This window comes from Sphaerodactylus townsendi, linkage group LG02 (assembly GCF_021028975.2).
Source record: "Sphaerodactylus townsendi isolate TG3544 linkage group LG02, MPM_Stown_v2.3, whole genome shotgun sequence".
In the NCBI taxonomy this organism is placed as follows: domain Eukaryota; kingdom Metazoa; phylum Chordata; class Lepidosauria; order Squamata; family Sphaerodactylidae; genus Sphaerodactylus; species Sphaerodactylus townsendi.
In genome coordinates, this window is record NC_059426.1 from 89,711,492 (window position 1) to 89,728,112 (window position 16,621).

General features: G+C 42.3%; 1 protein-coding gene across 4 annotated transcripts; it reads right to left on the minus strand.

The window, feature by feature from the left end:
* Positions 1-183: 183 nt before the first annotated feature.
* Positions 184-15,205, minus strand: RNF141 (ring finger protein 141). 4 transcript variants are annotated; one of them, XM_048486666.1, is made up of 7 exons: positions 15,123-15,175; positions 14,924-14,993; positions 12,296-12,498; positions 10,457-10,565; positions 8,368-8,549; positions 5,799-5,906; positions 184-3,481 (listed from the first exon to the last, which is right to left on the minus strand). In XM_048486666.1, the coding sequence occupies exons 3-7, from the start codon at positions 12,481-12,483 to the stop codon at positions 3,331-3,333; spliced, it is 738 nt and encodes a 245-aa protein (XP_048342623.1). In that variant the 5' UTR covers positions 12,484-12,498; positions 14,924-14,993; positions 15,123-15,175; the 3' UTR covers positions 184-3,330. The 4 variants fall into 4 exon arrangements, with proteins under 4 accessions (XP_048342623.1, XP_048342622.1, XP_048342624.1 ...); XM_048486665.1 differs by lacking the exons at positions 14,924-14,993; positions 15,123-15,175 and adding exons at positions 13,020-13,123; positions 14,707-14,844; XM_048486667.1 differs by lacking the exon at positions 14,924-14,993 and having other exon boundaries at positions 15,123-15,205.
* Between the last annotated feature and the right edge of the window lie 1,416 nt (positions 15,206-16,621).

The following is a 16,621-nucleotide window of genomic DNA, read 5'->3' on the forward strand; positions in this document are numbered from 1 at the left end:
CACACTCCCCACCAGATAAGATCTGTGGCAAGGCTGTCCTGGGAAGGAGGGAGAGAGCATCTGACGTCTGCAAAGTAACAAGCAGTAATAAACCATTCTTCCCTTGCCATGCCTGCCACCCATCAACTGACAGGCACAGTCCCAACAAGTTCCTGTAGCGATGCAAGAAACGACGGCAATGGATAGAATCCCATGTGTTTATTGCACAACAGTCATAACAATATACTTTGGAAGGCTTGTAGCTATTAACAGTCTATAAAATTTTGACATATTCTCATTAGTACTAAAATAAAGACTTTTGAAAAGCAAATTTTTTCTGCTGTAAACAGCAGCAATACAACAATTGACGATTTTTTCAGAAGTCTTTTAAAACCCAACATCACGATCTAATTAATCACTTTTCTTTTTCCAGTACTGTAACACTGCCATTTTACACAATTAAATGGTGCTTTTAACCACAAGTTTCCACTGGTAGTACATACATATCCTGTTAAGTTAGAGCAACTTTGCAATTGTCCCATGCGTCAACAAACCATGTTACACTACATGTTAAACTTCATTTTGTCTCACATGCTTGGAAGTATTCCTCCTGTCTGGCAGCCTCAAAGGGAACCGAGGTGCAGCTGCAACATATCATGGCAGGGAGTGGAGACAGGACACAGTGAGTAAAATATTGGAGTGATTTGCAAATAATTTGCAAGGCTGAGCTACTGGACATACTTTACAAGGCACACATTACACTAATTTCACCACTAGGTGCATTTATTAGATTTAAAAAGGTATACACAATATAAAGTTTACATAATATTCTCTTTACAAATATTTACAAGCTTACATGTTACTAATATACAACTGCTTGCATATATGTGTATATATACACACATACATATATACACATACACATGTATGTATGCATGTATGCCATAATTTAAAAATTCTCATTTCTCCGCATCAACCCAACAGGTCTACGGGATTTCTGACATAAAGACTTTCATGAAAAACAGTCTGCAAATTTAATTACCTTTATTACTTGCACATAGGAATGTAGTAGTCAGCCCCTTTAATTGGATCCAAAACCATCTTTAAGTGGAAAAGCAAAAGCAGTAATGGTTTATTTTGCTTAAAATACCTAGTGATCTACCCAATAACCCCCAAGACACATCATAAGGGAAAATACAAGAAAGTTTTATTTCCTCTCCAATGTTACTGTCTAGCTTAAATTCAAATTGCAGCAAGTGAATGATACCATAAATTCTGAGGATGTTTGTCAGTACAATCTGCTGTCTGAATTTTCACCCTGGCATGCCAAATCATATGGGGAAGAAGAGAATTATTTCTGCTGTTTTTTACATCAATACCACTTAAATTTAACAAGTCCTGCAAACCACAAAAGTGGTGCACAGGCTTGATGTACTCTGTCAGACTTTAATGAGAAAGGCCATCAAGATATTAGGCAGCCATAAATGCTACAGCAACCATCTCTAGAAATGATTATTACTAGATTCTTCTCCCCCAAAACAAGATTTCCAGCCAGTTTTTTTTCCACACTGTACAGTCTTTTAAAAGTATAAATTCAATTAAAATAGATGAATAGGAAAGATATTTAGGGGATTCAAAGTCACAATTTCCATAAAACATTAAGGCAAAATAAGTGGGGCCACACAACACTTGGAGGGGATCCCATCCTCTTACCCATTTGCTCGCTGATTCCCATGTAGCTCTCTGTCACCACTGCAGCTGCCTCTGAGCTTCACAATGCTCTCATATCTGACACTCTTGTGGCTGGGCCCCACTGACCTCATGGAGTCCTCTGCCTCCACATCTGGGCCCCACCCAGCTCCCCAAGTCTGCTGGTGGACCTCACACTTTAGAGCCTGTACCTGCTGAGTCTGGTGCAGTTCCTGGGACCCACCACTAGCGAGGCCAGGCTCAGCATGACTCTCAGACTTTACCTGCAGCCAGAGCTGAACCCAGAAGCTCCTGGAGTCTCTCCTTCTCCCTCCCCCACATTTAAGGGCTGGTGAGAAAAAGGAACAGTGTTGGCATCAGTTCCTCCTCCCCTGCCAGCCACATTTCTACCAACAGCTGCTCCCATACTGGTTGTGGTGGGTTTTCCGGGCTTTGTGGTCGTGGTCTGGTGGATTTTGTTCCTAACGTTTCACCTGCATCTGTTGCTGGCATCTTCAGAGGTGTATCACAGAGAAAAGTCTATTTCACACTGTGTCTAAGTGAGAAGGGAAAGTTTAGTGTGGTATATTGTCCATGTCCCAGGGTGGGGAACCAATCATTAAGTGTTTAGGCTACTGAAGAGAGAGGGGGCTGGGAGAAGTGGCAGTTCTGCACAAATGCTAACAGCTTTGTTTGCTTGAGGGAGGATTTTAAAAAACCCGTTCATTTTCTTTATGTTTTAAATCTTCCTGCAAACCTAGGAATCTCTTTAGGAGAAAAATCTCCATTCTCTCAGTGAGGGCCCAATCCATGGATTTAAATATCCATGTAACTGCCCACTCTTGAGAAATAGATATTCATATTACAGGAAAGTAGAAACGAATCAAGCACCATCTATTTGCTTCAAATCTCTATCTTCTTAAAGTTGTGCTGCAGTTAAAAGAAGCCAGACTTATATAACGAATATCACAGGAAAGTTTCACCCAGATATTGTGATGTTTAATAGGAAACAAAGTTTTTGGGTTTTCCATGATCATAAAATACAGAATGTATAAAACTATGAACATGAACTTTAAAGGAGACTTTTTACTGTTATTAAGAGCTGCCTGGAAGATTTATTATTCTTGAAAAAAGTGAAAAGCTAACCATTAGCACACCCTTTGAGAAAACATTGCAACAAATCAGCATTTAAGCAATGCTAGAAGTAGTGACAATTTACCACTAGAGGGCAGCATTTCAAACTGGAATTCTAGCCATTCTTACCTATGCAAGCAGAAGCCCATACATCCTTGCATATAGAAGTATTAAGGAAGAGCTTAGTGGGGAGGTTCGACGACAGCCCCTCAAGTAATTATCCAGATTAGTTTTACATTTTCAGTAATGGTGGCAATTTCAATTCAAGACATCACAGAAGAACAATGCTAAAATAAAACATCAGCTATTACAGTGTCTCATAATAAATGTCAGTAAATTATTAATATATTCTGTGCAACAGATTGAAATTAACATAACATTTATAAATTTATGTAAACTGGCTCATACACATGTGTTCACTTTTAAAGAACAGAAATTTAGCTTATTTAAACCAATACAATGACCAAACAAATAGGAACACGAAAGTGAAATCTTAAAGACATTTTATGATTATGAACATAGTGAGGGTCATGGCCTGTGAGGTTGGCCGGCCTCATCTACCATGTTGAGTATATAGGTAGCCATATCTTCTTCTGTAGGTGCATCTGACACCACCCAGGAATCATTTGCTGCTGTCACCTGTAAACGACATATAGGGCAATTTCTGTGACGACCACTCCTGTGTAAGAAAGCCAGAAAAAAAGGTGTGTATGTAAAAATTACTGTTTGTATTGAAGATGCTCAAGAGCACTTGTACCTTTCAAGGTACAATACAAGAGTAATGGAAACTTCGGTGAATGACTGGAACAGACAAACTGCTGCATCTGTTTTATCTTTAAGGCAAATCATAATGTCTTGCATGTTCTTAATACATCGCTTATAAGCAATTTATTGAAAAGACACCCAAGAAGAATTCAGTATTGCCAGTATTGCCCTTCTGTCTTATAACTGCAAACTTTTTCACTATTAACTTAAACCTACCCTCCTGCAAACTAAAACTATGGCTTATCCTGCCTGTCATGGCCCTCGCCAAAGTTAGCTCGGTTCCTGCCATGTTGTTTATTACTAAGGGTCTTCTCACACTTTCAGCCTGAGAGAGTTATCAAGTCAAGAATGCTATCTGCCTTTTGGCATGTGTATCTGGATGAAACTGCCTCTGCGTTCCTTCTCCCCTTCCTCAGCCCTTTCTTTCCTGGGAATACATCGCTTGAGGGGGGAAGAGGAGGGGAACCTGATGTATTACTGCTGGGCATATAATCTGTGTCTTGTGAAGATCTAGACAGTTGAGACAATAAAGTTATTATCCTATGCTTGCTGTCAATAAAACAAGAATTCTACTTCTAAAGTATTCATTCCTGTTATTGAGCAAGGCTAGGGTTGTGGCAGTTGTGTCTGAACTCCTCGCATCCAAGTGTTCATCCCCCTGAAGTGCCGTCCTGCCACTATGTCGAAGACTCGAATGAGGGTGACACCAGCAGTAAATAGAAGACTGATAAGCAGCCTGAAGAGCCTGCGGAGGGAGAAGGTGCTTCTGGAGGGAGTGCCTCTCTCCCAGACCCCTCTCCCGAGGAATATGTGGGACTGGATTGGTCAAGAACCCCGTATGGAGGGCTTCCTGGTTTCCCCCCACCCCCCAATAGGCTGGTACGACTATGGAATTTATGGAGGTCGGAGATTGTTTCCAAGCAGAGAGCCGAGATTGAGAAATCCTTCAGCTGGAGGGTGACAATGAAGCTCTAAGGCACGAAGTGGGAGCTCTCAGAGGGGAATGCGAGACCTCGCTAGGGTGAACGAGAGTCCACACACTCATCCTGAACCACCTTTCTTCTTTCAGCCTTTTTGTCTTAATTCACTTTTAGGTCTCTAATCATAACTGCAGCACCATGGGTCCTTTGCAGGATAACATCCTTACACTATGGTTCTAACAACTGAACACAATGCCTTCAGTACGAGGTCTTCAGCAGAACTGAATATACTGATATTCTGTCTTGTATTTCTTGAGACAGCTTTAAAAGACAACTTTTAACACAGTACAATCTGACATGGCACACTCATGAATCACATTCATCTTGTAAATCACAACACCCAGTTTCTAATAGAAAAGAATTCCATTGATGCATTTGGCCCCAAAGAGCTAGAGATGACCAGGATTCTATTCTGTTCTCAAGTGGAACTCGCAATACCATTGATGTTTATATAATCCTGACAGACAAGCAGTTGAGCTGCAATCATTTAAAAGAGGCACAACAAGATTCTAAACATTAATTTCCAGAAGCAAACATATATAAAATGTTTGCCCAGCTCACCATTTGCTAATGCTTAGCTTGTAATATGATCAAATCAAATTTACTTCAGTCTACAGATCAGGAAAGCAAACAGTTCTGTCTCTTGGTACAGTGTTGCTAAATGTAGACATAATCCCCAGATATGAGTAGTGCACAAACTAGCATAGGTAAAACTTATTCATCACATTTTCAAATAATTGCTTGATTCGGTACAGTTAGTTTAGACTGTCATTTTGCAGCATTAAATGATTTTTAAAATCTCATCACTGAAAAGCCATCCATTGGGCTTAAGGGGCTTATATCCGTGTCCTGTGCCACCACATATCTAGAGGCAAAACTGGTCATCACCAGCCACACCTTTGGAACACTCCAACTATACCAGGGAGGACATTTCCATTAGCAAAGGGCCACACCACTTCCCAATGGTGATCCTCCCACCTGGACTGGACTGTAAATAAAGAAACGCCCGCCAATGGAACCACCTTCCCCTCTCAAAAGAAACTGAGTTTGTTTGCTGCTCCTATCAAATTGCTCACATACCTGCCACAATCACTATTTACCAATGACAAGGCCAGGATGCATTTTCATTTCAGTGGAAAGCAGAACAATGTTATTTCCACCAGCTCTTTTATTATAAGGAATTGGGTCAACCACTTGAAAGAATCATTTCACAACATAAAGGAGTCACACAGCCTGTTTCATATACTTTACCATTTATCAATGCATTTCTGGCAAAAGCTATGAGCACATGGTAAGATCAGATCAGCACGTCCATCCATGCAAATGCAGCATTCTTCCTCATCAGTCAATTGTTTCACTCTGCAAATGCAGACAGCACAATTATTCACAATCATAGCACACCAGAACAACATTTAAGCACCTTTCAACAGTGTAAATCTATAACAGAATAGTTTATAGATGCAAGGTGCTGATTTCAGTCTTGTTCCCCCACCGCGATTTGCAAAACAGGATATCATGTATAAGTTAGTTCATGTTTTTCTCAGTCTTCCATATTACAGTCACATAATGGCCTTCTAAGAGAGAATGTTCAGACACCAAAATATAATTGGTAAAGGGTGGAACAAAGCCATTAAAAACAGAGGTATAACTGTTTCTCCAACTGGTTTAAATTCATTTAGACTGGGGATTCCCAAAGTGTCCAGTACAGGCCCCCTGAGGGCCATGGAAAAATTAAGGGGGGGGGGGCAGCGGGGACTTTTGGGACAATAGGGTGTGGCACAGAATTTTGGGGTAATAGAGGGATAGGAATTCCTGGGCCAGCTGGTGCGGAATTTTGTCCTTCCATCCTTGCCATGTTGTGACTGGTGAGTGTTAATGGAAAGGCAGCAGCACTCTCCTCACTATGAAGCCTTGGGAGCCGAGGCAAAGAGCCCTGATGCCACTACTTTGCAAAGCAACAGCACTCTCTTTACTGTCATTTTGAATTTGCATTAGAGTAGACCTAATACCAAGAAAGAGGTGTGTGTTCATCTGCCTGGTTGGGGGTGGTGGGGGTGGACTAGGGATGTGGCCTGGGAGTCACAGGGGCAGTAGCCTGTAAAAGTTTGGGAACATCTGATTTATACTTATACAACCCATATGATTGTATGATTGAATGAGTATGACTGAAAACTTCCCCATTTGATAAAGCTTTAATTTTGCTGTGATACCTTTATAGAAATCTGAAGGCCTGGGGGCGCACTGAAAATACGTCTATGAAATAGTCTTTGTAACTGGTCCTTGTAACTAATACACTGCAATGCCTCAGACAGTTGTACTCACTCTCAAAATGTACAATATTCAGATATTGTAGAGATAACCTAAAGATGAATCTACAGAATTAAAGAATGAGAATTCCTGTGTATACTGTAGACAAATACAGCAATTTCAAGGACATGTTTACTGTTTAAATGTGACTAAATTTATCTACAATTTATCTGATTTATCTAAAATAAAATATACAAATCTGGATACAATTTTCCTTGGTCCCCCACAGGAAAAGGAATTCTAGGAGGACATGCTCACTTCCTCCTAAGGTCCCCACCACCTTCATCCCATCTATTAATACTAGCCTGTTGGCTGTTTTCCATTTCTCTAACAGTGGCCACCCTGAATCAAGGTCAGGATTTCAAAATGGCTTGTTTAAAGATTAGTAACCTTGATGTTTATACAGTTGAAATCTCTTTTTGACTTGTTCAATGATTTCTGTATACGTAACTCAAAACTAAGGCAGAAGATGCAGAAGTCAAGCCCACATCCATTACTATGACGAACAGTTTGCACAGATGTCATGTTTAAGTTGCAGGGCAGAGGAATTTTGGCTCCACCATATAATTGGTAAATTATAGGGCTCTCCTAGTGCTCAAGCCACTGGTGTACCTCTGAGATACAGCAACACACCATTAGGTGAGATCTTTCACTCATGGGCATCTGGAAGACGTTACTAGAATAGTAAGTATGGGTATGCAAGCTATCACTCTATTTGTAGCTGCCTTATTCTTTATGAGGGCATTTCTCCATTAGTTTACAAATTCGCTAGACAAGATTTCCAACAGGATATAGACATACATGGCTTCTCATTCAGGAGTACAGATGGAAAAACTGGTCACATCTACAGCAAAAGCAACTGTGACCCAAGAAAAGTTATAAAAAAGGAAATACCATGATTCAGGCAGCCCAATCCAGAGGCCTTGGCGGCAGGGGATAGCACCGCAACCATGCCACTTCCAGAGGACTTCCAGGCAATGCAGGAAGGCAGAAAAAATGCGAGAATTCCTGACTGCCTGAGAAGCCCCCATTAGCAAAAATGGACTTACTCCACCCAAAAGGGTGGCACAAATTGGAGACCGGCACCAGGGGCATTCCCAGTCTGAAAGCCCGGTGGAAGCCGAATAAGGTCGGCTCCATCCCTGGAAATGCCCCTAGCCTGCCCCCAACTGCACTGGCATATTCCTTTAGACTGGTGTAGCTCTGCAGACAGCAGACTATTTTGGGCTCAACACCACAGAGCTGTGTGGTACCTCCCTGCTGCTCTGTTTTCCCTCTCAACTAGCATAGGTGCCACTTATGCCAGCAGGGTAGGCAAATGCATCGATGCAAGCTTGCACCTCTTCCAGATCACACTTCTCTTCCCCCACACCTTTGGATTGGGCAGTAAACGGCTGATAAATTTTGTAAAAAAGGATAATATGCAACACCAACATTCTATTTATACACATTACAAACAGAACTTTTTTGTTCAAGTTCCAACAGAACCTGCCCTGCCATTTTACTGACATACCTTCCCATCCAAATGCTTGCCTGACAAGATGAAAGAGATGACTGATTCTCAGCAGCTCCTTCTGAGTTAGTGTTCTGAGAAAGAACACCCGCCGCTTGACTTGTGATATCTTTATAAAGCTGAATGAACTGATACAGATTCATGATTCTTGATGCTTCAACAATGCCACTTGTCTTGTTTATCTAAAAATACAAAAAGTTGTCTTAGCACTTTTAAAAATTGTTTCATCTGTTTCCAACATCTATATATATAAAAATCTATCAGTGCGTTTTTCTGCTGACAGGTAATCTCCCAAATTACTGGACTGATTGCTTTGAAATTTTCACACAACGTCGCATTCGCGTGCGGCCAGGTTTCCATACCGTTTCCACATCTCCTGTTGTGTACATGTCACAACTGTGCCAGTTATTGTGTACATGCCACACCTGTGACAGTTGGAACCACAGTTCTGTTCTGCAACAGCGCCATCTGCTGGCTGTCAAAGCAACACCCTCTGATACAAGGGAAACAACCATGACTTCTTTGAAAACTGCTGCCATCTGGAGTGAAAGGGATGGCCTCGCCATCTGGACATGGCCCACCCACCCTAGCGGAGGAAGGGGAAGGTGAGGGAGGGTCTGGGGTTTTGCTGGACCAAACGCTCTGAAATTTGAACACAACATAGCTCATGCCTCCCAGCATGTTTTAAGCTACTTACCTAGCTCATGTACCACACTGGCCAAGGTAAACCATGATAACAAGCTACGTTCTGCCCAGTTCTCCCCACCCCCACACACACATATAGGAACTGAGAGCCAAGTAAAAACCGATAACCTTTCATACACACATCTCTTAGGGGTGCGTTTCAGTCGAACTGTGATAGGTATTGTGTACCTGCCACACCTGTGATAGTTGGAACCATGGTATGGTTCCACAACAGCGCCATCTGATGGATGCCAACAGCAACACACTTAGCCTGCAAGGGAACGGAATGAAAGGAACAGGGCGCGCCATCTGGACATGGGCCACCCACCCTAACAGAGGAAGGGGAACGTTAGGGAGGGAGGGGGCGGGGTGCCATGCAAGGGAACGGGAGAGAGGGAGGGGAGTGAGGGGCCCCTTGCCCCTCCCCTCCCTTGCAAGCATTGTTCAATGACACATGTTCGAACCGTTCGTTTTCCCTTTTCTTCTTTCTTTTCCGCTTCACCAGACTGAAGCCACAGCAACGCGTGGCCGGGCACGCTAGTTAATTATATACATATACACAAAGATGACATGAACCAACAATTTTAAAGGATTATCAGCCCAATCCACAGGCTCTGTCAGCCAGGGATGGCGCCGCTACCACACCACCTCCAGAGGGCTTCCAGGCAGTGCAGGGAGGCAGCAAACACCAGAAATTCCCTGGCTGCCTGAAAGCCTCCATAGGGTTAAATGGACTTATGCCATCCTTTTGGGTGGCTTATGTCCAAAATCTGTGCCAATGGTGTTCCAGGTTCCAAAGCCTGGTGGAAGCTGATTAAAGTTGGCTCCATCCCCAGGAATGCCTCTAGTCTGATTCCAGCTGCACTGGCCGACAGCTTTAGGCCAGTGAAGCTGTTCAAGTCTTCTGGGTCGGGCGCCATGGAACTCCATAGCACCCACCCTCTTCCCAGTTTGCTTCCCTGTGGGCAAAAAGCCTCCAAGAGCCAATTCACCCCGCCCCCATCAGGATTGAGCTGTCCAATGCACAAAGTAACCATGAGGGATCTTCTACAGGGTCATGGCTATATAGAATGATCGTATAATTTATTGAGTTATCTCTTTTGTTTCCCTTTGGAAAACTTTCTAGACTTTCATAGCATTTGCAACGAACTATGAAGACAGCAAGACTGATGCTACTCCTTTATTAGTCACACAAATATTTGTTTCTTCTCTAGGATTAGGCACAATAGCTCAAATTTTAATTGAATTTGTCAAGCAACAGAATTAAAGTTTTACCAGCAGTTTTAAATTATTGATTTTAACCAGTGGTTTTTTAATGTATTATATTTGTAAGCTGCCTTGGGTAGAAAAGCAGCTAATAAATGTTTGAAATAAGTAAATAAGTAAAAGACTTTGATAAACTTACTTTAGTACACACTATTCGAACAGCTACCTTCCAGAGTGCAGATGAGTCAGAGTCTGGTTGCACTTCAAATAACAAATGCTTGTCCTGACCAGAAGCCAACTTGGCAGTTCTGAAATTATTTAATATTCATTTATCAGAGTATAGTAGACATTCCAAGCACAAATCAGTTTGGATTACAAATGGGGATAACCATTCACTTTCCTTTTCTTTGGATACTCCAGTTATCATTTGTGTGTGGAAACCTACATCCATTCTGGCATATAATGTTGAGATTTTAGGGTGTACAATTTATTTGCCATTTGATCTGATCAATCATATTTCAACAAACTGTTTATATAATGAATATACATTTCAAGAAGAGTTTCTCAGTTTGGATTCCTAGAATAATCACGATTTGTGTCACCCAAATCTTAATCTTGCTGGTAAGGGACAATTTTAAGCTGTCAATGTTCCAATGGAAAACTATGACAATTGAACTTTTTACATGAATGAGGGATGGACTTCTGTCAATATCTACTTTTTTCCTCTTGATAAGTTGCAGTATTATTGAGTAGCTTTATCTTACAATTTTTCCTCAAAACAAACTCTAGAAAACTATATTCATTATCTCAAACAGAGTAATTTCTAAACATTTATTTTTAAGTAATTACAGTCAATGTACTTTTTATGCTACATACATACCTGACACAATTATTCCTTAAGCTACCCCACTCAAAATATCTTTATTGATCAAGGCTGCCGTGTTACAAACACTTACTATAGAGTAAGCTCCACAAGCTCAGTTACTTCTGAGTAAACATTCTTAGCATAGTGCTGTAAATTATCTTCTATTTGCACTTACTAGCTTAATTGCCATTCTCAGGAAATTTCAGCCCATACAAACTAAGTAGGCATGCTACTCCTTTCTTTGTGAATGTATCACAGTATTAAGGTGCTTGAGAAGGAAATTAGCCTCATTACATATACCACTAGCTGGGTTCTAAAAGGGTTGCAAACATTTAATAAATATTTAATAAAGCTGCCTATGGCCTTTGGTACCTAATTTCTTAGTCTAAAATGTCACAATGGTCTTGGTGTTTTTGCTGTACCATAATAACACAGTTTCGGATGGTAGTCGTGTTGATCTGCTGTAAAAAAAAAAGCTGAGAAGAGGAGCTTTGACAAGCAAAGCTTTGATGAAGGGAGATTTAACTCCTGAAAGCCTGTACTCCAAAAATCTCGTTGGTTTCTTAAGTGCTACTGGACTTGAATCATACTAACACAAAGATAAACATGTCATAATTTTATAAATATGTACATTTGCAAGGTGAATATTAATAGCTGGAATATAATTTGGGTGTATGAAGTGAATGAGTGACATGGTTTTGTATCAAGCACAGGATTTAATATCAAGTATAGATTCTACAATGCTTCTATAACAGAGGGATTAATTTTTCAATTGGTGCGCCCCCCCCCCTCTCTCTCTCTATTCGATTACCACCATATGCTACCCTCTTAGAGGGGAGTCCGGCTGTTCCCTTTCCTTAGGGAGGCCTTTAATTAAATTGGGTTTTGGGGTGCCTGATATCTTTGTATTGACCGCTGCCTTTAATAGATTTTAATAGATTTTATTGGTTTAATAATTTTACTGATTGTAATGAATATTGTTGTGCACCGCCCAGAGCCCCTCGGGGATGGGGCGGTCTACAAATTCAATAAATAAATAAATAATAAATAAATTAGGAGATACATAGGTTAAGCCATCAACAGAAGTATTTAGCACCAATCCAGTCAACCTGGCAAAATGCTAGGCATATGCTCTATTAAACATTATGTATAAAAGAAACAGAGAAATCTTACACATCATTAAGTTCAGCAACTCTGCCCAAAAATTCTTCATATGTCAAGAAGCTACTTTCTCGAACCAGAGATACGTGTTTGACTACTTTTTCTGGTAACTTATTAATAACTGTGTGAGTCTGGCTTGAGAGTTGCTGGCCCATGATAAAATTCTTCAACTCAGCGTTCAGGAAGAAAGGCAGCTTCATTCAGTTGGGAAGTTTCTAATAAATACATTTAAAATGCCATATTAGTATAAACAGAGTAAATAGCTCACTTATCTCCCATACCTTTTAAAACTGCTAGCTACCTACGTACCAAAATCTCTATCCTAATGCCCTCCTCTGAATAATAGTTGATTCCACAGATACATCACAAAAGTGCAACCACGTAAATTGTTCTTATCTTGAGAAAATATCTTTTTAAACTTTTCTCTCATTTGCATAAAAACTACAACATACAACAATAATTACTATAATTCACAGCAATCTGTCATTTAAAACTCTTGTAGGCTGAAATCCAGCACCTCCTAATAGAAAGGGAATTTTCAGGATCATTCAAGTTAAGCCATGTAGAAAATAACAGTGTACAGCAATGACTGATGATGGATGATTAGAACGGAAGACACCACTAAGAACTTGGACATTGAAAATGCTTCTTAATTATAGGTGTGCTGCAGAGTACACTGTAACTTACACTGTAACTAAACCCTGACTCTTAGTTTTCATTATTTACAACTTCTTACCTAAAGACAGTGGCATTTGATCTCAGGAACTCCAGACCTAACATAATTCTGTAGCGAACATGGATTCTGTATTTGTCAATAGTCAATAGACTAAAGACATGAATCTGTGAAGATTAAATGTATAAACAGACATAAAACAACGTACTACTTGCTGGATTTCACAGCTGCAGTACAGGGCCATTTGTAACAGCAGTGCTCATTGTGAACACTCAATCTGCATAATTCCTTAATTCGCTTTGACAGCAAATGCTGGACTTATGTCCAACTTGCAAAATCTAATCTTTGTTGCTGCTTATGCTTGTCAACAGTGTAGAATTTATCTGAAATAACTGAGCTTCACCAGTGACTGAACACTACACTACCTTCATACCTGGCAAAACTCTTATTTTAGCTGACAAATCAAATCCAGTATACCTTCTCATCTTGAGGCAGTTAATCTGTATAAACTGATCTTGTGATCACCTGTAAACACTCATCTTGACATAAAGCCACTATATTATCTACATCTGTAGCTTCTTTCTAATGTACCACATACTCCTATATATTTTTTACTGGAAGAGCCAGGCTACACCGTTCTATTGAAGCAACTGCTGTCCTGTGGCTGCAATTAGGATGACACTCAAAGACAAGTAACCCTGTGGGACAATTTTAGTACTACTGAAAACAGCAAGGGAAATACAAAATAAAATCAAAGCAACCCCCCCCCCCCCATATTTATCAAAATAATAATTGCTCAATCGGTTTACACACAAGGACACAGCACTTTAAAACAGCAAGTGCTGTAAACCCATTTTGGAGGGCTCCAGATGTGAACCCATGCTGTTGTTGTTGTTATTTATTAATCTTGTATACCGCCCTCCCCCGGATTTTTTCCTCTTGCCTGAAAAAAACCCTTGATTTAATACCGAATTACCACAAGCCTAGGTCCCAAAGTAAGCATAACTGTATTGTCGAAGGCTTTCAAGGCTGGATTCAACTGGTTGTGGTGGGTTTTCTGGGCTGTGTGGCCGTGGTCTGGTGGATCTTGTTCCAGACATTTCGCCTGCATCTGTGGCTGGCATCTTCAGAGATGTATCACAGAGGGAAGTCAGACTTCCCTATGTGATACACCTCTGAAGATGCCAGATGGAGGCGAAACGTCAGGAACAGGGTCCACCAGACCACGGCCACACAGCCCGGAAAACCCACCACAACCAGTAAGCATAACTGCTTCGTTTGCTCAACTCGGCGAATGTATGTTCATGCAGACATGTGTATGCACGCACGAGAAAGTGTTAGTTCCAACACTATTCATCTGGAGCCCATAAGTCTCTGCTGGCTGCTTCATGGCTACGCAGCCAAGGGCCACCTGCAAGAGACCCCAGACCTCTATTGAACGGCTTCTCCATTCCTCCACCGGCCTGACAGTGCTACGACCCCGCAAAGCCGTGAAAGACACCCCGCTCCCCGAACACAGCAGCAGCGGTCCATTCAAACAAACGGGCCGGCGGGTGGCTGAAGATGAGATGCCCACCGGCCCCACTTGCCAAGCCCCAGAGGGAGACGGGCAGGCCCGAGGGTCGCCACTGCGGCGACACAAGAGACTTCCGCCAGCGCCTGGCATGCGTGCCAGACCCCGGAGAAGTAGCAGAGGGTGGCGGGCGGCGTTAAGAGTGCCGCTGCCCAAGGAACTCCGCTCCGGCCTCACCCCAACGCCCTGACATCCTGCTGGGCCTCTCCTTTTTCTCCCTGCAGAGTCCGGGGCCTCCCTCTGCCTTTCCCCGTCCACTCCCTCTCGAACAGGCGAACGCCGCGAAGATGCGACATCTGGGCCAACTCGGTTCCCGTCGCGTCGCGTTTGCGTCTTGTTCCCTCCCCCCCTCGCGCGCAGTCACATCGGTCGTTGCTAAGATACCGAAACTGACCTTTCGCAGCTTGGGATTGTTTTGCTTGTTTCATGTCATTAACTTGTTTCGAGAAACAGTGTACCATTCACTAATCAAATAAAACGAAATATAATGTTATATTACAGCCTAGAGAAAAAGTAGAACCAGAACTAGGCTTTCTGGAAACATCCCCCTCCGTGCATATTCTGCCTATGCTTCAGAGCACTTCTCCACCTACTTTTACTCGTTGAGCTCCGGGCTTGATCTTGGAAGTTTGTGGTGGGTTCCTGATCTTGGCCAAAATTAAGCTTGAGCTGTGTCCTACTTGGAAGTAAGTCAGATGGGAGGTGCTTGCAAGTAAACACACTTTAGTGCCGCCCTCCAAACAAAGGCTGCAGTCTCAGAGGGTGCCGATGCCACGGAGCATGGAGTGCATGATTGTTGTGTTCAGACATGTCTAGGGTATGAGCTGGGATGTGCTGGTGATTTTGCAGTGACCAAATGGAAAAATCATGGGGATCCATGCTTTTAAACTACATGATTGCTCACTGCTGCGCCTCGGAGCATGAGATGTGTGATTATTGTGGTCAGACATGCAGCAAAGGGAACTGTGTAGTGGTGATGATTTGGGGGTGACAGTGCAAAAATCATGAAGATCCTTGAGGATCCCTGTTTTTCAAGCAGGTTTTTGCACCACTGCGGCGCCACGGAGTGTGGGATACGTGATTGTTTTGGTGCTGCCTGTAGACTAAGACATGTTCTATAGTTTTATGATTGTTTCATTTCATTCCAATTCAAAAATCATATGAATTCATGAGGATCCGTTTAAAATCATCTGGATCTTCATTTTATTCAGACCAGTCGTTAGGTAAGGTCTGGTTTGATAGGTGGAGAAAGGTGGCTAAGACAGAGCCTTTGGCAGCTTTAGGAGGAGCGCAGGGAGACTGGGTCCCACTGGAGAAAGTGGGAGGAAGAAGGTGTGGAAGCAGCTCACCATTGTGGTTAAGAGCCCCCTTGGTAACCCTATCATCCAAGGAGGATAAGGGATGAGCAGCTGGATCATGGCACAAAGATGCAGCAGATGGAAATGTGATATATGAGCCTGTTCATTTGCCTTAAAAACATCAGCTACAAATACCAGGTTCTCACTAGTGATACTCCCCACTTAGTGCAGCTCTGTCTGCTTGCTCTGTCTGCAGCAACAAGAAGGGCAGAATGGGGAAGGAAACCCTGCATGCCTTCTAGCTCCCCTCTGCCTGCCTGTGTTCCTGAGCACTGGAGCAGCAGACACATTTTCTTGAGGAGGCTGTTAGTTGTGGGGTGCCATGGTGTAGCTTCTGCATGAGGCCAGTACAGTTTCCATTCTGCCAGGACTGTTAGAGACTTATCAAGGGAACGTTAGGCATTTATATGTCTAGAATCTGCACAATTTCCCCCTGACAGAATTATGTAATACCAGACTGTCTGGTTCAGATCTGGACACCTGGCAGCCCTAACTGCAGCCACTTCACTGGCTGCCCACCAGCAATCATGTACTCTCATATCTGCAAGACATCTCTGCCGCGACAGCTTTGTTCACTATAGCAGCGTCTCCCACAGATGCCAACTTGCAACTGGGCAAATGCAGCAACTGTCCGTACACATGCCTTCTCTGCTGTGGCCCCACCTTGTGGAACTGAATTATTCATATCTGGATTATTCAAGAGGACCTTTCTGTGCAGACAAAAGGGCTGAACA

What these genes read in the sequence shown, in the direction of transcription:
- RNF141 (XM_048486667.1), bottom strand. Translation starts at nt 12,483, where the DNA reads ATGAAGCTGCCTTTCTTCCTGAACGCTGAGTTGAAGAATTTTATCATG. An exon ending in TTCGAATAGTGTGTACTAAA is followed by an intron (nt 8,550 to 10,456) that starts GTAAGTTTATCA and finishes TTGTATTTTTAG; the next exon opens with ATAAACAAGACAAGTGGCAT. An exon ending in GCAAGCATTTGGATGGGAAG is followed by an intron (nt 5,907 to 8,367) that starts GTATGTCAGTAA and finishes CTGCATTTGCAG; the next exon opens with AGTGAAACAATTGACTGATG.